The 18,259-nt window shown below is 42.5% G+C and overlaps 2 protein-coding genes and 1 pseudogene across 3 annotated transcripts; all 3 read right to left on the reverse strand.

Moving 5' to 3' along the window:
• Positions 1-235: 235 nt before the first annotated feature.
• Positions 236-1,676, reverse strand: LOC104710810 (ubiquitin-conjugating enzyme E2 27-like; annotated as a pseudogene). The gene is made up of 5 exons (XR_015564971.1): positions 1,481-1,676; positions 1,229-1,277; positions 749-918; positions 581-687; positions 236-493 (listed from the first exon to the last, which is right to left on the reverse strand). The product of XR_015564971.1 is annotated as a ubiquitin-conjugating enzyme E2 27-like (transcript).
• A 1,224-nt stretch (positions 1,677-2,900) lies between these two features.
• On the reverse strand, positions 2,901-3,296 carry LOC147938008 (uncharacterized). Its single transcript, XM_087465428.1, has one exon. The coding sequence runs from the start codon at positions 3,294-3,296 to the stop codon at positions 2,901-2,903; it is 396 nt and encodes a 131-aa protein (XP_087321554.1).
• A 1,074-nt stretch (positions 3,297-4,370) lies between these two features.
• On the reverse strand, positions 4,371-6,317 carry LOC147938009 (uncharacterized). The gene is made up of 5 exons (XM_087465429.1): positions 6,082-6,317; positions 5,424-6,030; positions 5,218-5,375; positions 4,998-5,146; positions 4,371-4,717 (listed from the first exon to the last, which is right to left on the reverse strand). Exons 1-5 carry the CDS (start codon positions 6,315-6,317, stop codon positions 4,371-4,373), a joined length of 1,497 nt encoding a protein of 498 aa, XP_087321555.1.
• Between the last annotated feature and the right edge of the window lie 11,942 nt (positions 6,318-18,259).

Genomic DNA, 18,259 nt, shown 5'->3' on the forward strand with positions numbered 1-18,259 from the left:
GACAAACAGAGAAAACATATTGTTTTGGACCCTACCAAACAAAAGAAGAATCTCAAGTCTAGAACCTATTGTTTTGTTAAGATCATTCCACGAAAATGAATATACTAGGACACTGATTTCAGTGAAATACCTACATAAAACCATCGGTTCTATGATGAAACCCGACCTAAACCAACCAGTTCTATCATAAATAAACCTGACACACTCCTTACTCAATGATCTACTAGATAAGGTCTCCTTTATGGATATAGCATTGCATTTAATAATCTTTTTAAAGAACTTTCACTCTTATCAGCAGGCAAGAGCAGAAACACAACACATAAGAGTTATAAACCAAATTTAAATCATATATATCTAGCGCTAATGAGGCTTGTGTTGATAGATTCTACCCAGAACAGAGCTTTTCTAGCGCCAGATTCTCATCACCACCACTTGATTCAATAGCACTCCTAACCTGAGCATCTCCAAAACCCATCTCCACAAGTTTCTTGACCTGTGGACAAATCAATCCAACACGAATCTTTTAACTACACAAACCAGACACTACATTGAACCTTTTAAATCCATTTCAACAACTCACTTTTTCCTCTAGAGAAGAGTTCCTTGCGAAAGTCTCAGTCCAGTAGCGAGCTGTTGATACAAATATTTGATAGTTCTTGATATACTGTAAACATCAGAGATAATGTATTGCTTCAAAGTGACTAAAAAAAACAGGGAAAAACAGAAGATTATGAAAGGTTGATGTAGAATATTATAACCTGTTCAGCTACAACAACATCTTGAGGGTCTTTGGGCTCTGGTGCAGAGAGTAATGCCTGGACTGAAACAAGAGCAGTCTTCGGAGTAAGAGATGGACTCCACTGGTCTTTCAATATATCGAAGCATATTGCACCGCTCTGGCTACTAATATTTTGGTGCATGTAGGTTCGATTAACATGAATCATCAACAAAGATTGAACAAACTAACATACAATCACATCAGTAGTGACCCTTAAAAAAACTTTACCAGAGATTGAACTTTTGACCACAGATAAAGACAATTATCAAACAAATACCACAAGGACATAGATAAACATTTGTGCATCATAACAATGATTCAATCTCTATGAACTTCTTTAGTACCAAGCTTATGTTCTCTTACACATTTATCAATCACAATAAGAAAACTACACAGATTCATAAAATTTGCAAATGATTAACATAAGAATCAGAGTCAACATCTTCTTACCAAACTCTGGTTGAAAACTGCATCTTTGGAGGCTCAAATGGATACCCTTCTGCAATTTTTTATAACAAAAGATCGATTAGGAACACCAACACAATACAAATCAAACACCCATAAACCCTAAAATCTCAACTCCTACACCAATCGAAACAAAATCAAGTGAATCCAATAACTACATAATCCCCAAAAACTAGGTTCTGGGTATTAGAATTTTCACAATCAAAGCCCTTAAAGTAGAAGAATTTGGGATCGGACCTGGCATGGTGATATCGATCTGAAAGGTTCTGCCTTTGTAAGGAGTACCGATAGGACCAGGGATGGTTCCGGTGAGTCGGGTGAGATTATCGGCTTTCGGGCTGACCCGGATACCCGAAGAATCGTTGTCTCAGCTGCAATCTTGAAGCTCTTTCTGGACTCGACTGAAATCTATCATCTTTTTTTATATCTCTCCTCCGATTGAAATATCCCAAAGAAAAGGGAGAGGAAACCCTAACAAGAAAAAAAGATTGAAACTTTTATTTGATGGAGAAGTGAAGCTTCTTTTCTTGCATTTTAAGGGAATTTATCCAACAGTCCATTCTTTTCTTGCAGAATCAGAGTAAAGGAGGATTTGACAAAAATCAAACAAACATCAATTCAAAAATAAATAAAAACAAAAACAGGAAAACAAGAGCAAGAACATAAGATCTCAAGTTTTTCTTTTCGACCAAATTTAATTATAAATGGCAATACAGTAATAAAACACACAACTCTGGTTTAAAAGTAATAATCAAACTTTTTCTGTATTATTTGAGTAAGTCGAAAATCTAAACGTGTTGTTCTAGTAATAAACCTACTTTTATGTATTATTCTAGGTAATTTCTCAAATTTTTAATAACATTTATGAAATTACGAGTACAAAATTACCAATTAAAACTAGTTTGCATAGATTTTAGTTTCAAAAATAATTATTGATATTATATCTGACCATATGGTTTCATCTCCATTCAAATTTGTATTTATATATTTAGAGTTTTTAGAAATTTAAACTGGGTATGTTGGTTTTATTTGTTTTTTAATTTAATATTAAATTTTATACCAAATAAAAAAGTTTACATTTTACAATGAAACCCAAAAAATAAATCGCTCCCACGAAGAAATAAATGGAACATTCAAAAGAAAACAAGAGCTTAAACCACATCTAATATGGACTATTGATACAACTGAAATAGAACCCAAGGAGAGAGAGAGTGTGCCAGATTGATCCTCCGGCGAGAGGGAAATTAGACGATTCCGCATCGTGCGATCGACCAGAGCTTTAGTAGCAGTGAGAGAACCTACTTCAATTGAGAAAATTCTACGATTCCTCTCTTTCCATATCATGTAGATGGTAGTTTGTAAGAGGATCTTCAAGATCTTGATAGCAAAATGAGAGGGATTAGATTGAACTGTTAAGACCCAGGAAGCTGTATCCGAGAGCGAAGTTGGAGGATTAGTAAATACGTTCCGCCAGTGAGAACTGAGCTGGAGAACTCGCAATCAAAAAATAAATGTGCATGGGAGTCGAGGCTAGAGTTGTAGAGAACAAAGGATGTTGGAACATTCAGTCCCATTGCATCAATCTTTCTCGAGTGGATAACCTTGTCTTAGCAGCTAATCAGTGGATGAAAGAGAACCGTAGAATAGATTCCTTGAATCAAACCGCCTTGTGCCAAGACACATGAGGGGAGGGTTGACGGATTTGTTGCCAAGTGCCTTTCGCGGAGAACTTTACAGAGATAGAACCAGATAGTTGCCTCCACTGATACCAGTCTGAGCCTATATTAGGAGAAGGAGGTGGGAAATTAGACAAACATACTTGCAGCTGCTCCACCTGAAATGAACGAGCATTGGGAAAATACCACTGACCATCACGCGTAGCATCCCAAACCGTGGCTTCTCTACGAATCTGCAGTTCCCTTGGTCCCAACTCACTAAAGAACTCAATCAAGGGACCAAGACTCGTCCAAGAATCGTACCAGAATGAGGCTTTCAGGTCATTCTTCACTTGGCACCTTAACATGCCCTTGACGGTAGATTTAATCTCAACCATCTTCCTAACATTCCAAGAAAGCCGAGAGTAGCTCTTCATTAACCAATAATTTCGTCTCCCAAAGATGTTATGATCCAACCATTTAACCCACAGGGAGCTGGATCGAGTAAACATCTACCAAACCTGTTTTAAACGGAAAATAATGGCAAACTCTTCAAGAGACCGAATACCAAGACTTCCTTCCCCCTTTGTTTTACACAAGTCCTTCCAGGCAACCCTGGCCCCTCTAGCTGAATCAGTTGTTCTTCCAGAGAAAAGTGGAGCATAATGAATCTACTTTCCTGTAGAAGCTTTTTGCAGAACAAAGACTTGGCTCCAGAAATTAACTTTGTCATAGATAATAGAGACAATAAGACGAATCTTTCCCGCGTAAGAAAAATACCTTGTTGTCCAAAAGTGAAGTTGGCTAGTAATCTTCTGGATAAAGGGTTGGAGAGATGCCAAAGAGAGCTTGGTCAGACTCAAGGGAAGACCTAGATAGCAAGTTGGAAATGCTCCAAGTCTGACCCCAATTAAGCCTGAGACTGCGGTAGATTATTTATCAGCATAACCCCCCAAGGAATAGCTCAGACTTCGTGGGATTCATGTCCAAACCAGAGTAAGAGTAAAATTTTTGAAGAATCGATGTGATGCCAAGCAAAGAGTTCTGAGAGCCATTAGAAAAACTAGCTGATCATCTAAAAAAGCTAAATGAGTGAGCTGGGGAGAACTGCAGAAAGGATGTGCAGAAAACTTGCCCTTTAAGAGGCATGCATCCAACATTCGTGATAAAACCTCCATCACCATGATGAATAGGTACAAAGAGATACAATCTCCATGTCATAGGCCTTGCTTCCCTTCAAAAAAATCTGCAAGCTCGCCATTGATAGTGATAGAAAACCATAGAGAAGAGATGCATTCGTTAATCCAAGTTCGAAAAAGGGGAGGACATTGTTGAGCCTCCAAGATCTTGAGAACAAAGTCCCAGCACACTATGTCAAAAGCCTTCCTAATGTCCACTTTAAGCATATCGCTATTAAGAAAAGATGACTTATCATAATTCCTGATTAGCTCTAACGCAAGCAAACATTTCTCCTAGATCCTCCCACTGAGAAAAGCGGCTTGGTTAGGAGAAATGCAATCCATAAGAAGGGATTTTAGCCGATTAGCCATGATCTTAGAAATGATTTTGTAGGCCAGGTTACAACAGTTGATGGGTCGAAAGTCTGCAAGAGAGACAGCTTCAGGTGTCTTAGGGATGAGTGCAATTACTATCGCATTCATGTCTCTAAGGAGACGACAATAACGAAAGAACTCTTGAACCGCACAAATTAGATCCGGGCCAACTGTAGACCAAGATGACATGTAGAATTCAACCGGATAACCAGCTGGACTAGGACTTTTGCTATTTGGCATGGCAAAAAGAACATCTCTAATCTCCTCTGTAGATACCTCACTTAGCAGCCCTTAGGCTTGCAATTCAGAACATCTGAATGGTTGCAGATCCTGCAAGAGTTCAGCAGAAACCGGAGAGACTGCATGTATGTGGCTCCAAAGATAGACTTGAAATAATCAACAGCATGGCGATTAATCTCATTAGGGGTCGTTATTTTATTGCCTTCTGCGTCTCTGAGGAAGTGTATATGATTTTGAAAATTCCTCTGCATCACCATATTACGGAAAATGCACTGTTTCTGTCCGCAAGAGCCAACCATTTAATACGAGATTTCTGCATATATAAGGCCTCCTCAGCTGACAAAAGGAAGTTCAATGCCTCAGTGGCAATATTCTCCTCCCTAGCCAGCTCAATAGAAGGAGAGGTGAGAATTCTCTTCTGGAGTTCCGCGACTTTTGCCTCTTTCTCTTTAACCCTGATGGAAATCTCACTAAAATGTTACTTATTCAAAAGTGAGGCTTTAACAACTTTAATGCCCTGACTAACTTGAATTGGCAGGACCCTATGACAGAGTTAGCGGCCCATTCAGAAGCAATCAAGTCCGCGTAATCTGGGTGCTCTACAAGAGGGCAGAAAAACTTGAAAGGCCTATTGACCACCCGATGAATATTGGGGACTAAGAACAAACAAGGTGCATGATCAAACTGACCAGGCTATAAGAATTCTAAATAAACGTCTGGAAAAGCACTAACCCAATGCTCATTGATTAAAGCATGGTCAAAGCGCTTAGAGATTGGTTCCTCCTCCCTATGGTTCCACCAGGTGAAGTTAAGACCTTTCGAAGGTGCTTCAAAAAGATTGGCATCCTGCATTGCAAACTCAAAGTCACTGACTCCATGCAAATCAATGTCAGCTACGGGAAAACCAGAATGATGTTCACTCCTAAGAATTTGGTTAAAATCTCCAATAAATGCCCAACGGCTCCTGGCTAAAGGAGTAGAAAAATGCAGGAAGGCCGACTCTTCCCAAAGGGGAACCCTCTCTTCTGCTACATTGAAACCATACACAAACGAGACTGTCAAATTGATGTTCTCCGCCTCGAGGAAAAAACCACAAGTGATAGCTTGAGCATAAACTTTGTACACCACCACTAACACTCTCGGATCCCAAACAACCACAATTATAGTGGTATTATGGCTGTCAAAGTTACCAAAGAACTTCCAACCAAAAGGAATTGCCTCCAGCACCCTCTCTAAATTTATAGGTTGTAACTTAGTTCCCAAAAATGCTCCAAAAAGAAGTTTGTGGATATTAATCCAATCTCTTGTCATTTTTTGCCGTCTATGGCTATTTAGATCTCTAATGTTCCATCCAAAAAACATATTTACACAAAAGGGATTAGGCACTCACAGCCTTACAAATGTTATGCTTACGTCTGACAAGAATAACAGGTGACTCAGTTTAAGTTGCTCCCTCCAAAGCAGTTGAAGACTCTCCATTAGAAACTGAGGGAATTTGGTCTTGAACTGGCTAAGAAGACGCAGCAGAGCGTACTGGAGAAGCAGGCTGACGAGCAGAATGAGCCGTTTTAAGGGGACTCTTGGATCGGGACAAGGGACGACCTTAACGTGAACCACTTCTAGCATTACGTCGCGGAGCTCTCATACTAGTTGATCTGGAATGGTCCTTCGTAGGTATTCTTTAGTCCTTCTTAGGACAGCCAGAAGAAGAGTGACCAAACTCCTCTTAGGAGCTACATTTTGAAAGGAACCACGGGTAGCTGACATCGATATGGAACTCCCTTCCGTCACTAAAGCATGAGACAAGTTTAGTAGGTAATTCCTCCAAGAGATTGACTTCAAATACAACTTTTGCAACCTCAAAAGACTCCTTTTTTGCAGTTTTAGGGTGAAGAGATTTAGGCTCCACAACTCCTGAAGCAATACGGGCAATGCTCTCATCATTGAAGAGATACTAAAGAATTCCCCTAAACTCCACAAGGACTTGCGCTTTGGAGAGAGGAGGCATGTCTGGAGTAAAGTCCGGAGACCATGGCGCTACAAACATTGGGCAACCAGCAATATTCCACAGGTTTCAACTCAAGAGAATTGCTCGGATTCTAGGATTGGTTGCTCGAAAGAGAAAGGTACCTGGTCCAATACGGTGGACAAAGATTCGGGAACCGGTACGAGCCCAAAGAGCATTGATCACACCAATTATCCTATCGATTACTGGAGGAGGGCCATGGAACTGGGCAAAGATGTAGTTCATAAACTCGTTCTTGGCAGCTTTAATATTCTCATCTGGGATAAGAATAAATGGGACACCAGAGACATGTTTGGTAGGAGAACCAATCTTTGATAAACCCGCTCCTGGATGAGCAATACTAGCGTAAGAGCGTGACCGCGCAACCGCAGGGGAGGAATTGGCAGATGTAGCGGCCAGAGCTGGAGAAACAAGAGCAGCTGGTGGAGAATTTGCAGCTGGCGGAGGAGCAACCGGAGCAGAGGCAGCCAGAGGAGAGATAGCCGAGGGAAAATAGCTGAAGAGGCGGAAATATCCTCATTTGGAGCTAAGTTCAGATCTAGATCTGTAGGAAGATTCAAATCGACTGCAGCCGCAACTTTAGAGTCCAGAGAGACACCCTTGGTGATGGAGGGCACCAAAGCAGTCAAAACCAGAGATTTCGCACCTGGGGGAGCAACCAAAGCTGGGGATTTCGCACCTGAGGGAGCAATCAGGGCTGACGATTTTGCAACAAGAGCAGCTCTAAGGAAAGAAGTGTTGGGAGCAGGACAGAGAACTCACGGCGGAGGGGGACAATTGGGCGAGATTTTTTCTTCTTAGCCATGAAGAAAGACACATGTCGACGAGAGATTGATCGATGAAGTAAACGATGGCGAAACGCGACGAAACGGAAGAAAAAATGTTATTTCAGAAAAAGCGTCAGAGAGCATTTCTTTTCCAAATCAAATAAAATTAAATAATCCAATCTAATTTATGAGTAAATAAGTGGATAAAAAAGCTTATCTATTTACCTTTTATCGTAGATTAAATGAAACTGAAGGTCTAACAATGGACGCCATGGAAGAGAGAAGCTTTGATGTCTGATTTTCTAAAAGCTCTCAACACATGAGTAGAAGCTTTTCGATTTTTTCGGTTTTATTTGTTATTAATCTTTAGTTCTCAACATACACATTTATTTCGTGCAAATGATTGTGGCGACGACTAAGACTCTATGTAGTTTCTTTATGTACTAACGATGATAAAAAAAAAATCAATCTAACTAGAATAAAATTATTGAGATAATAAATCCAATAGACTAACCAAGGAAAAAATGACGGAAAGGTGCTCAAGTTGCCACATCTCTTTGAAATGGTACGTACGTGTTTTGAACTCTCTTTCCAATTGTTGGCAAGTGCAATAATTTCATTTCGGAAACAACCAAATCAACCGACAGAAATCTTTCTTCTATATCCAATAGTTTGAGGTATTTTAGTTTATACAAGAGACACTACGATCGAGTAATTGATAACAGAAATAATTTATTAAAACAAGTAGAAAAAACATGCAAACTCCGGTTCTTTAAAACATGAACACTCATTCTCAAAATCACTAGCCACCATCTAGTTTGTACGTGTATGTATATGTAGATAATGCAAACTGAAATCGATTATATTAATGTTAAAAGGCATTATCAAAAGTACGATCCTTTTGTGTTGGCTTCACAAGCAGATCAGGTATATTATGTTCCATATCCAAGAATGACTCAGCCGAAAAAATATCAATAATGGGAAGCAGCAATTATGATACAGCCAAGAGGAAAAGTATTGGTCAACCAAAATCTGGATTTCACTGCACTGCAACATGATAATACTAATTCTGTTGTCCAATCTGATTCATTGCACATTGAGACACTATTATATCCAGATGGTCAACCAGAAGATCTTGATGATCCAATACTAGAAGAAGAAGTTGGATCAGACGTTGAAGATGGGAATTCTGATATCAAATTAACTACTGACAACGAATGTGAGTAATAATTTTCAGATTATTTTATGTCATTTAAACTCTTTTGGAAAAATTGTATTTTCAGCTCTCTTTTTTTTCTATTATTGAAACTATTTTATTATTTAATTGGAGTAACAAAAGTGGTAATAACTATGTCACAATTTATGACTAAACACAAAGGTAACAAAAATAGTGACTAATTTTGACTAGGTAGTTACAAAATATTTGTAACTAAAAGTGACGTAAATATAGTCACAAAAACCGTATAATTTAATTACCTTATTTAGTTACAAATCCGTAATTATATTTGTGACTAAATATTTTGTAACAAATTCGACACAAATAGTGACCAAAATTAGTTACTTTTAAGTCGGTCACAATATTATAACTAAACAGTGACATATATATGACCGTTTTAAATACGTCAAATTTTCGTATCTAAATCGTTATAATATTATGACAACGAACAGTCACAATTTTTCCGTCACAATATTCACTTTTTCTTGTAGTGTATTTTCTTTGTAAATTCCACAAGAAATCTCTATATATATTTATATATTTTCTTTTTCAATCAAACATTAATAAATTAAAAAAGAAGGTTGCTCAAACCGGAAGAAAAAAATTTACAAAAGAAATTTTTGAAACTAAGGTCCTTGAAGACTGGGGTAAACAATCTGCTCTTGCATTAAACTCACGAATAATTCTGTCGAGGGATCCTGTTCTTAAATATATATATATTTTTATGAATAACTAACATGTTTTAGACCAAATTCCATACATTTTTAGGCCTAAAATTTAAGCAGATTATATTTATAGTTTCGTTGAAGAACCATTCGAATCACTTTAAGTTTTCGTTAAAGAATTTTACTAGTTGAACTATTGACTGGAGGTAGGAAGCTCTATATTATGAAAATACATGGTAAAAATTAGACGTACGTGCAAAATAATGTATGTGTGTCATGTCGTTTTCTAAGGATCTGGAATTGGATACACGCTTAGCTTCAAGTCGCATTCTAATGCAACTTTATTTGCACACCAAGACAAACTCCGTCGCTCTCGATTTGTCATTAGTTTTAAATTCGATAAAACTAGGGCAATAATAGATATATCTATTTTCTAAAGTAAGTTAAGGACTTATATAGAATACAAATGCACTGATTAGACATATCGTTTATCATAACATACATTGATGTTCACCCGAACTGTGTACGGACCCGCTCATAACACCTACTTGGCTTGATCACATCTATTTTTTTATTGTATTTTTAGTTTTTATAATTTGGTTTTGATATAGTAGTCATAAAGTATTAAAAAAATAAGAAAAATCATAAAGATAAATAGAGAATATATATAGAAAAACGCGAAAATAGAATTGAACTTTCATTTAAACGCATTTGCCCAATATTTTAACATAATCCAATAATATTTGGAACCATAAGCTTTACATACTGTAACATCCGCGAATCAAAAATTGGTTTTTGGGGATGGGTGTCGATGGACACCAAGGTGGTGTCCGTCGACACCACTTATTTCCGGTTCGACCAGATTGGATTTTTGATCGATTTGGTTCGGTTTGGTTTAAAGAAACCATTGGACCGAGGTTTAAAAGAAAGAAAACGACCTAGGATTGTGTTTTTGGTTGTCTTGCGCCGTTTGAGAGAAAAAGAAAGGAGAAAAACAGTTCCTAAGGTTCTTGAGAGAGTTTGTGAGATTTCAAGGTGTTTTTGGTGAGATCTTACTGTGGGATTGAAGATCCAAGGCTAGGAACGTGTTGGAGGGTTGCTGGGAGTGTTGGATTCGTTTCTTTAGGTCTAAATCTTCCTTCAAAGAGGTGAGTGCATGACCATGGCTAATCTAAGCCTTTGATTCCCTTGTTCTTGCTTGTTGTTGCTTGTTTGTGTGTTTTCTTGCTGGGAATTGGTTGACACAGGTTCCTACGGAGGTATAAGGCTTGGGTTCTGAGTATTGGACGATTTGGAGGAGATTGGGAGCGAGATTCAACTCTCGACTTTGCGAGGATCGCAGTTGCAGAGGGAGTGTCGATCGACACCACTTGGTGTCGGTCGACACCAGCAAGTCATGCATCGATTGACACTGTGGGGTAGTGTCGGTCGACACCATTGAGCCAGTGTCGGTCGACACTAGGCTGGTGTCGGTCGACACCTCCCTTCCAGCGAGACGATGTTTGATTTCCTGGTTTGTGTGTTTATTTGTTGCTTGTTTTGGAACTTTGGAATCATTGTTGCTTGTGTGCATAGCCCAGTAGATGGGAGGATTGCCTCACTAAGTATTTGTGATAATACTTACACATCTCAATTGTTATTTGTGGTGTGCAGGTAAAGGCAAAGTGTGATCGTGGAATCAAAGGCAATAAAGAGGAGGATGTTCTAGGGACTCGATTGGATGTTGTCTGGCATTGCTAGGTTGCTAGAGTTGAGTCATTAGAAACATTGCTAGGTTGCTGGTTCCTTGTTTCTTGTTGTTTGGTATTTGGTTATTGATTCTGCTATGATATTGGATTATTATTGGTTTATTATTAGATATTGGTTTTTGTTATTCCGCTGTGATTGTAAATGTGGTTAGGTGGCTATTAGATATGGGACCACTAGTTGTAGTTTATTTATATATATATATATTAATTATTTTTTTTTTTTAAAAAGGTCGGTCGTTTCATTTTGGTATCAGAGCCCTTACGGTTCTAGGTTTGGGTTCACTAGGTTTCTGTTGTAGATGTTTGGGATTGCATGTCTTGATTGATTATGTGAGTTAGTCAATTGTGTGTGGCATGGAGTCCTAGAACATCCTCTTCGAGCCGATTGTGTGATTCCACGGTGAGTTTATGTTCCCTGTGTTATAATAGAAATTGTTTGCTTAGCCTTCTGTACATGGTAGTGCAGATGGTTAGAGAGGAGGCTGTGGCTGGTCGAGGTCGTGGGCGTGGACGTGGTCGTGGACGCGGACATGGTCGTGGTAGGGGCAGAGTCCCAATGGTTAGTGAGACCGAGGACCAGAGTGTGACAACTGAGGGTGTTGGCGAGTCGCAAGGTGTTCCGGGGGATTCCGTGAGTGTGGCAGGAGGGGGCGGTGTTGATGCTCCAGTGGCCGGTGATGCTAGGGTTCCAGGTGTGGGAGTCCCAGCGGGTGGAGTCCCTGGTACTGACTTTGCGGCTATGCTAACACAGGTGTTAGAGCGGTTACAACCAGTGGTACCGGCTCAGGCTCAGGTAGTGCCACCAGTGGTGGCGGAGGAGCGGCAGCCAGTGGTTGCGGATGTGGGAGAGCATGGACGTTATTTGGCTATGCTCAAGGAGATGAAGGGTCTGTTCACTGAGAGGTTTTTGGGTGGTACAGATCCTACTGCTGCGGATGCTTGGAGGACGAGTGTGGAACGTTACTTCCATATTCTGAGATGTCCTGAGGAGTTTTGGGTGGACATAGGGGTCTACTATTTGAGTGGTGATGCTGAGTTGTGGTGGAGATCAGTGGCTGCTAGGAGAGTGCAGCGGGAGATGACTTGGGCTGACTTTGTCTTGGAGTTCAACCGCAAGTATTTTCCTAGAGAGGCATTGGATCGGTTGGAGGTGCAGTTCCTTCAGTTGTCTCAGGGGACACGGTCAGTGCGGGAGCTGGACTTGGAGTTCAGTCGACTTCTTTGTTACGGGGGTCGGGCTTTGGAGTCTGAGGAGGCTCAGATCAGGAGGTTTTTGAGGGCTCTACGTGATGAGTTGAGAGTTCACTGTAGAGGATGGAGTTATGCTACGCGTGCAGAGCTGGTTGAGACTGCAGCAGAGATTGAGGAGGATATCCGGGCACCAAGAGGAAGTGGGAGGCTACACAGAAGCCGAGTGGTGCGGGTTGCTTCGGGTGTGGGAGCAAGGATCACAAGGTTGCTAGTTGTCCCAAGAGGAGTGTACCGACGACAGGACCTCGGGTATGTTATCATTGTAGGGAGACAGGGCACATCAGGCCTTTTTGTCCCAAGTTGCAGCCGGCAGCAGTGGCAGCGTTGCAGCAGGTGCAGCCTAGAGGTCAGCAGGTGGCACAGATTGAGCAGACGCCACGTGCTTACACGACAGTAGAGACTGGTGGAACCAGTGCCGGGGCGATCACAGGTATAATTTCAGGTACTTAATCTTTGTGAATTTAGTAGGGTCAGATTTTTATGTTTCCTGTGATAAAGTGTTAGGTTCTCAACACATGAGGTTTGTGTAGGGACCTTGTTGGTGGGCGGGTTTAAGTCCCACGTTATGTTTGATTCTGGAGCTTCGCATAGCTTCATTACTCCAGAGTGTGCAGAGTGTGCGGGGATCAGCGGGGATCCTGGAGAGCGTACTGGAGTTGTTAGAGTTGCGGGAGGCAAGTTCCTGAGGGTTATTGGACGAGCTAGAGGGATTGATATTCAGATCGCAGGAGAGTCATGGCCAGCGGATTTGCTTATCAGTCCAGTGGAGCTGTATGATGTTATTCTCAGGATGGATTGGATGCATCGGCATATGGTGCATTTAGATTGCTATCGGGGTAGAGTGGAGTTTGAGCGTCCAGGAGGGAAGTTGGTTTTTCAGGGTATTAGACCGACTTCAGGGAGTCTCGTGATCTCAGCCATTCAGGCTGGGAAGATGATCGAGAAGGGCCGTGAGGCTTATTTGGTTACTATATCTATGCCAGAGTCAGTGGGGAAGTCTACGGTTAGCGGTATTCCGGTAGTGGAGGAGTTTGAGGATGTGTTTCAGTCTTTGCAGGGATTACCACCATCTCGGTCGGATCCTTTTACCATTAAACTGGAGCCGGGGACGACACCGTTATCCAAGGCTCCTTACAGAATGGCTCCAGCAGAGATGGCAGAGCTGAAGAAGCAGCTAGAGGATTTATTGAGTAAGGGATTCATTCATCCTAGTGTATCACCGTGGGGAGCGCCAGTGTTGTTTGTGAAGAAGAAGGATGGGAGTTTCAGGTTGTGCATTGATTATCGAGGTTTGAACCGGGTCACTGTGAAGAACAAGTACCCTCTTCCTAGGATCGATGAGTTGTTGGATCAGTTGAGGGGTGCTACTTGGTTCTCTAAGGTATATCTGGCGTCGGGTTATCATCAGATACCGATAGATGAGGCAGATGTGAGGAAGACTGCTCTCAGGACGAGGTATGGGCACAATGAGTTTGTGGTGATACCTTTCGGGCTGACTAACGTGCCAGCAGCGTTTATGAGATTGATGAACAGTGTGTTTCAGGAGTTTCTAGATGTGTCTGTCATCATTTTCATCGACGATATCCTGGTTTATTCTAAGAGTCCTGAAGAGCATGCAGTGCATTTGAGGGCAGTTATGGAGAAGCTGCGGGAGCAGAAGTTGTTTGCTAAGTTGAGCAAGTGCAGTTTTTGGCAGCGTGAGATGGGCTTTCTGGGTCACATTGTTTCTGCAGAGGGGGTTTCTGTGGATCCAGAGAAGATTCAGGCTATCAGAGATTGGCCTAGACCGCAGAATGCCACAGAGATCAGGAGTTTCCTTGGATTGGCAGGTTACTACAGGAGATTTGTGCAGGGGTTTGCAAGCAGAGCACGTCCTATGACTAAGTTGACAGGGAAGGATGTTCCTTTTGTCTGATCAGAAGAGTGTGAGGAAGGCTTTGCAAGCCTGAAGGAGATGTTGACTACTGCGCCAGTGTTGGCTTTGCTTGAGCAGGGAGAACTCTATGTGGTTTATACAGATGCATCTAGAGTTGGTTTGGGTTGTGTTCTGATGCAGCATGGGAAGGTGATTGCCTATGCTTCGCGGCAGTTGCGGGTGCATGAAGGCAACTATCCTACTCATGATTTGGAGATGGGTGTTGTAGTTTTTGCCCTGAAGATTTGGAGATCTTATCTTTATGGTGCAAAGGTACAGGTGTTTACAGATCATAAGAGCCTGAAGTATATATTCACTCAGCCTGAGCTGAATTTGAGACAGAGGCGGTGGATGGAACTTGTGGCGGATTATGATTTGGAGATAGCCTATCATCCTGGTAAGGCTAATATGGTTGCAGATGCTCTGAGTCGGAAGAGGGTGGCTTCGGCTCAGGAGCAGGAGATGGAGTCTCTGGTAGGGGAGATCAGTGCTTTGAGCTTATGTGATGTTTCAAAGGAACCGTTGGGTTTGGAAGCAGTAGATAGAGCAGATCTTCTGAGTAGGGTGCGGTTGGCTCAGGAGAAGGATTTGGGGCTGGTGAATGCCTCTAAGGATGTGGATTCAGAGTATCAGGTCTCAGATAATGGTACTATCTTGGTGCACGGTCGGGTTTGTGTGCCCAAGGATGAGGAGTTGAGGCAGGAGATTCTGAGAGAGGCTCATGCGAGCAAGTTATCCATTCATCCAGGAGCGACTAAGATGTACCGTGACCTCAAGAGGTACTATCATTGGGTCGGGATGAAGAAGGACGTGGCTAGTTGGGTTTCGAGGTGCGATGTGTGTCAGCTAGTGAAGGCTGAGCATCAGGTTCCTGGCGGGTTACTGAAGAGTCTACCCATTCCTGAGTGGAAGTGGGATATGATCATTATGGACTTTGTGGTAGGATTGCCAGTGTCACGGACTTTTGATGATATTTGGGTCATTGTGGACCGGTTGACTAAGTCAGCACATTTTCTAGCCATTAAGAAGACTGATAGAGCAGCGGTCTAGGCTAAGAAGTATGTGAGAGAGATAGTCAGATTGCATGGGGTGCCAGCGAGCATTGTGTCTAACAGAGATTCTAAGTTCACTTCGATGTTCTGGAAGGCATTTCAGGCAGAGATGGGCACTAAGGTGCATATGAGTACAGCTTATCATTCCCAGACAGATGGACAGTCTGAGAGGACGATCCAGACGCTGGAGGATTTGCCGAGGATGTGTGTGTTGGATTGGGGTGGCCATTGGGCAGATCACCTGAACCTGGTAGAGTTTGCTTACAATAACATTTATCAGGCGAGTATTAAGATGGCTCCTTATGAGGCTTTGTATGGGAGGCCATGTCGTACACCATTATGCTGGACTCAGGTGGGGGAGAGGAGCATGTTTGGTGCTAGTTTTGTTCAGGAGACCTCAGAGAAGATTCGGTTTCTCAAGCTAAACATGAAGGAGGCTTAGGATAGGCAGAGGAGTTATGCTGATAGGAGGAGGAGAGATCTTGAGTTTCAGGTGGGAGACAGAGTGTACCTCAAGATGGCCATGTTGCGGGGTCCAAACAGGTCATTGTCAGAGACTAAGTTGAGTCCGAGGTATATGGGTCCATTCAGAGTGATTGAGCGGGTTGGACCAGTAGCATATAGATTGGAGTTACCTGAGGTGATGCGTGCATTCCATAAGGTTTTCCATGTGTCTATGTTGCGGAAGTGTCTCCGTGAGGGTGAGCAGGTGTTGGCTAAGATTCCTGAGGATCTTCAGCCTAACATGACTTTGGAGGCGAGACCAGTGAGGGTTCTCGAGGGGAGGATCAAGGAACTTCGGAAGAAGAAGATTCCTTTGATGAGAGTCTTGTGGGACTGTGATGGTGTTGAGGAGCAGACTTGGGAGCCTGAGGCAAAAATGAAGGCAAGGTTCAAGAAGTGGTATGAGAAGCAAGCCGCGACTTGAGCTTGTTTAGCCGGGTCCCATCTGTAATCAGTGGCTGGAGCGGGAATGGAGTATTCCAGCCCATCTCTCTTGTTACTCGGTCGCTTGGGGTGGTTGGTTGTGCGACTCAGTAACAAGATGAGGTGGTGTTCGGGGTACAAAGTTTCCGTGAGGCGGGGTTTTGGAGGAAAGTTTCTTGAATTAAAAGTTTCCAAAAGTGGAAAGTGCTAAATATGGAAAGTTTTATGGGAGTTAGAATTTGTCCATTTTAGCTGTAGAGAGCCTTGGAGAGGGCTTGTGTGCGGCCTTAGTGGCGGACTTTTGAGTCAGTGTGCCGTGCGTGGCGGTCTTTTTCGACATTGTGTGGTCTTTGAGACGGGCTTTTTAGTTAGAGTGTCTTTGTGACGGTCCTCTTTAGGACATTTGTTTGGTCTTGGTGGCGGTCCTCTTTAGGACATTTGTTTGGCCTTGGTGGCGGTCCTCTTTAGGACATTTGTTTGGCCTTTGTGGCAGGCTGTTTAGCCAGAGTGTCTTTGTGACGGTCCTTCGGAACAGATGGTCTTTGTGACGGTTCTTCGGGACAGATGATCTTTGTGACGGTCCTTCGGGACAGATGGTCTTTGTGACGGGCTTTTTAGCCAGAGTGTCTTTGTGACGGTCCTCTTTAGGACATTTGTTTGGCCTTGGTGGCGGTCCTCTTTAGGACATTTGTTTGGCCTTGGTGGCGGTCCTCTTTAGGACATTTGTTTGGCCTTGTTGGCGGTCCTCTTTAGGACATTTGTTTGGCCTTTGTGGCGGCCCTTGTGGCATGTATATGATCCTTGTGTGGTCATGTGGTATTCCAATGAGGGGATATGTGGTTGGTAGGACATTGAGATGTTTTACGCGAGCCACGGGAAGGAAACCTGGATAGGGATAGGGCTCAGACGTGTTCAGAATCATTTGCTCGCGACTCTTGGAGGACTTAGTTTCTCCTAGTACTGCCATATTCAGAGACTTTGTGACTTGGGAATATGGTTGGTATATCGACTTCGGATGACGATCCGGGGGCGCGCTGTAGGGTGGCAACCCGAGAGACGAGTTGGATTTTCCTTATATATTATGGCATGCGGGTCTAGGTCCGATGAGGAGCCAACATTATGGCATGCAGACTTAGGTCTGATGAGGAGCCAATTAAAAAAATACTCAAGGTTTAGGCCTATGAGTAAAGGAAAGTCCAAAAGTCGAGAGCAAATGACGCTTGGAGCGTGAGTCTATCGCCTAGAGGTGACCTTCTGTAGATCGGTCAGAGGAGTGCGGGCCGTGGAGACGGCTGCACATGAGTCCTTGGCTGATGGTTGTTCGAGATTCGAGGACGAATCTAGATTGGTGGGGGAGAATTGTAACATCCGCGAACCAAAAATTGGTTTTGGGGATGGGTGTCGATGGACACCAAGGTGGTGTCCGTCGACACCACTTATTTCCGGTTCGACCAGATTGGATTTTTGATCGATTTGGTTCGGTTTGGTTTAAGGAAACCATTGGACCGAGGTTTAAAAGAAAGAAAACGACGTAGGGTCGTGTTTTTAGTTGTCTTGCGCCGTTTGAGAGAAAAAGAAAGGAAAAAAACAGTTCCTAAGGTTCTTGAGAGAGTTTGTGAGATTTCAAGGCGTTTTTGGTGAGATCTTGCTATGGGATTGAAGATCCAAGGCTAGGAACGTGTTGGAGGGTTGCTGGGAGTGTTGGATTTGTTTCTTTTGGTCTAAATCTTCCTTCAAAGAGGTGAGTGCATGACCATGGCTAATCTAAGCCTTTGATTCCCTTGTTCTTGCTTGTTGTTGCTTGTTTGTGTGTTTTCTTGCTGGGAATTGGTTGACACAGGTTCCTACGGAGGTATAAGGCTTGGGTTCTGAGTATTGGACGATTTGGAGGAGATTGGGAGCGAGATTCGACTCTCGACTTCGCTAGGATCGCAGTTGCAGAGGGAGTGTCGATCGACACCACTTGGTGTCGGTCGACACCACTTAGTGTCGGTCGATACC

Source organism: Camelina sativa, chromosome 9 (genome assembly GCF_030686135.1).
Source record: "Camelina sativa cultivar CO46 ecotype springtype chromosome 9, ASM3068613v1".
NCBI lineage: Eukaryota > Viridiplantae > Streptophyta > Magnoliopsida > Brassicales > Brassicaceae > Camelina > Camelina sativa.

What these genes read in the sequence shown, in the direction of transcription:
- LOC147938008 (XM_087465428.1), bottom strand. Translation starts at nt 3,296, where the DNA reads ATGGTTGAGATTAAATCTACCGTCAAGGGCATGTTAAGGTGCCAAGTG.
- LOC147938009 (XM_087465429.1), bottom strand. Translation starts at nt 6,317, where the DNA reads ATGCTAGAAGTGGTTCACGTTAAGGTCGTCCCTTGTCCCGATCCAAGA. An exon ending in CTTTAATCAATGAGCATTGG is followed by an intron (nt 5,376 to 5,423) that starts GTTAGTGCTTTT and finishes TAGCCTGGTCAG; the next exon opens with TTTGATCATGCACCTTGTTT. An exon ending in ATAGGGTCCTGCCAATTCAA is followed by an intron (nt 5,147 to 5,217) that starts GTTAGTCAGGGC and finishes GATTTCCATCAG; the next exon opens with GGTTAAAGAGAAAGAGGCAA.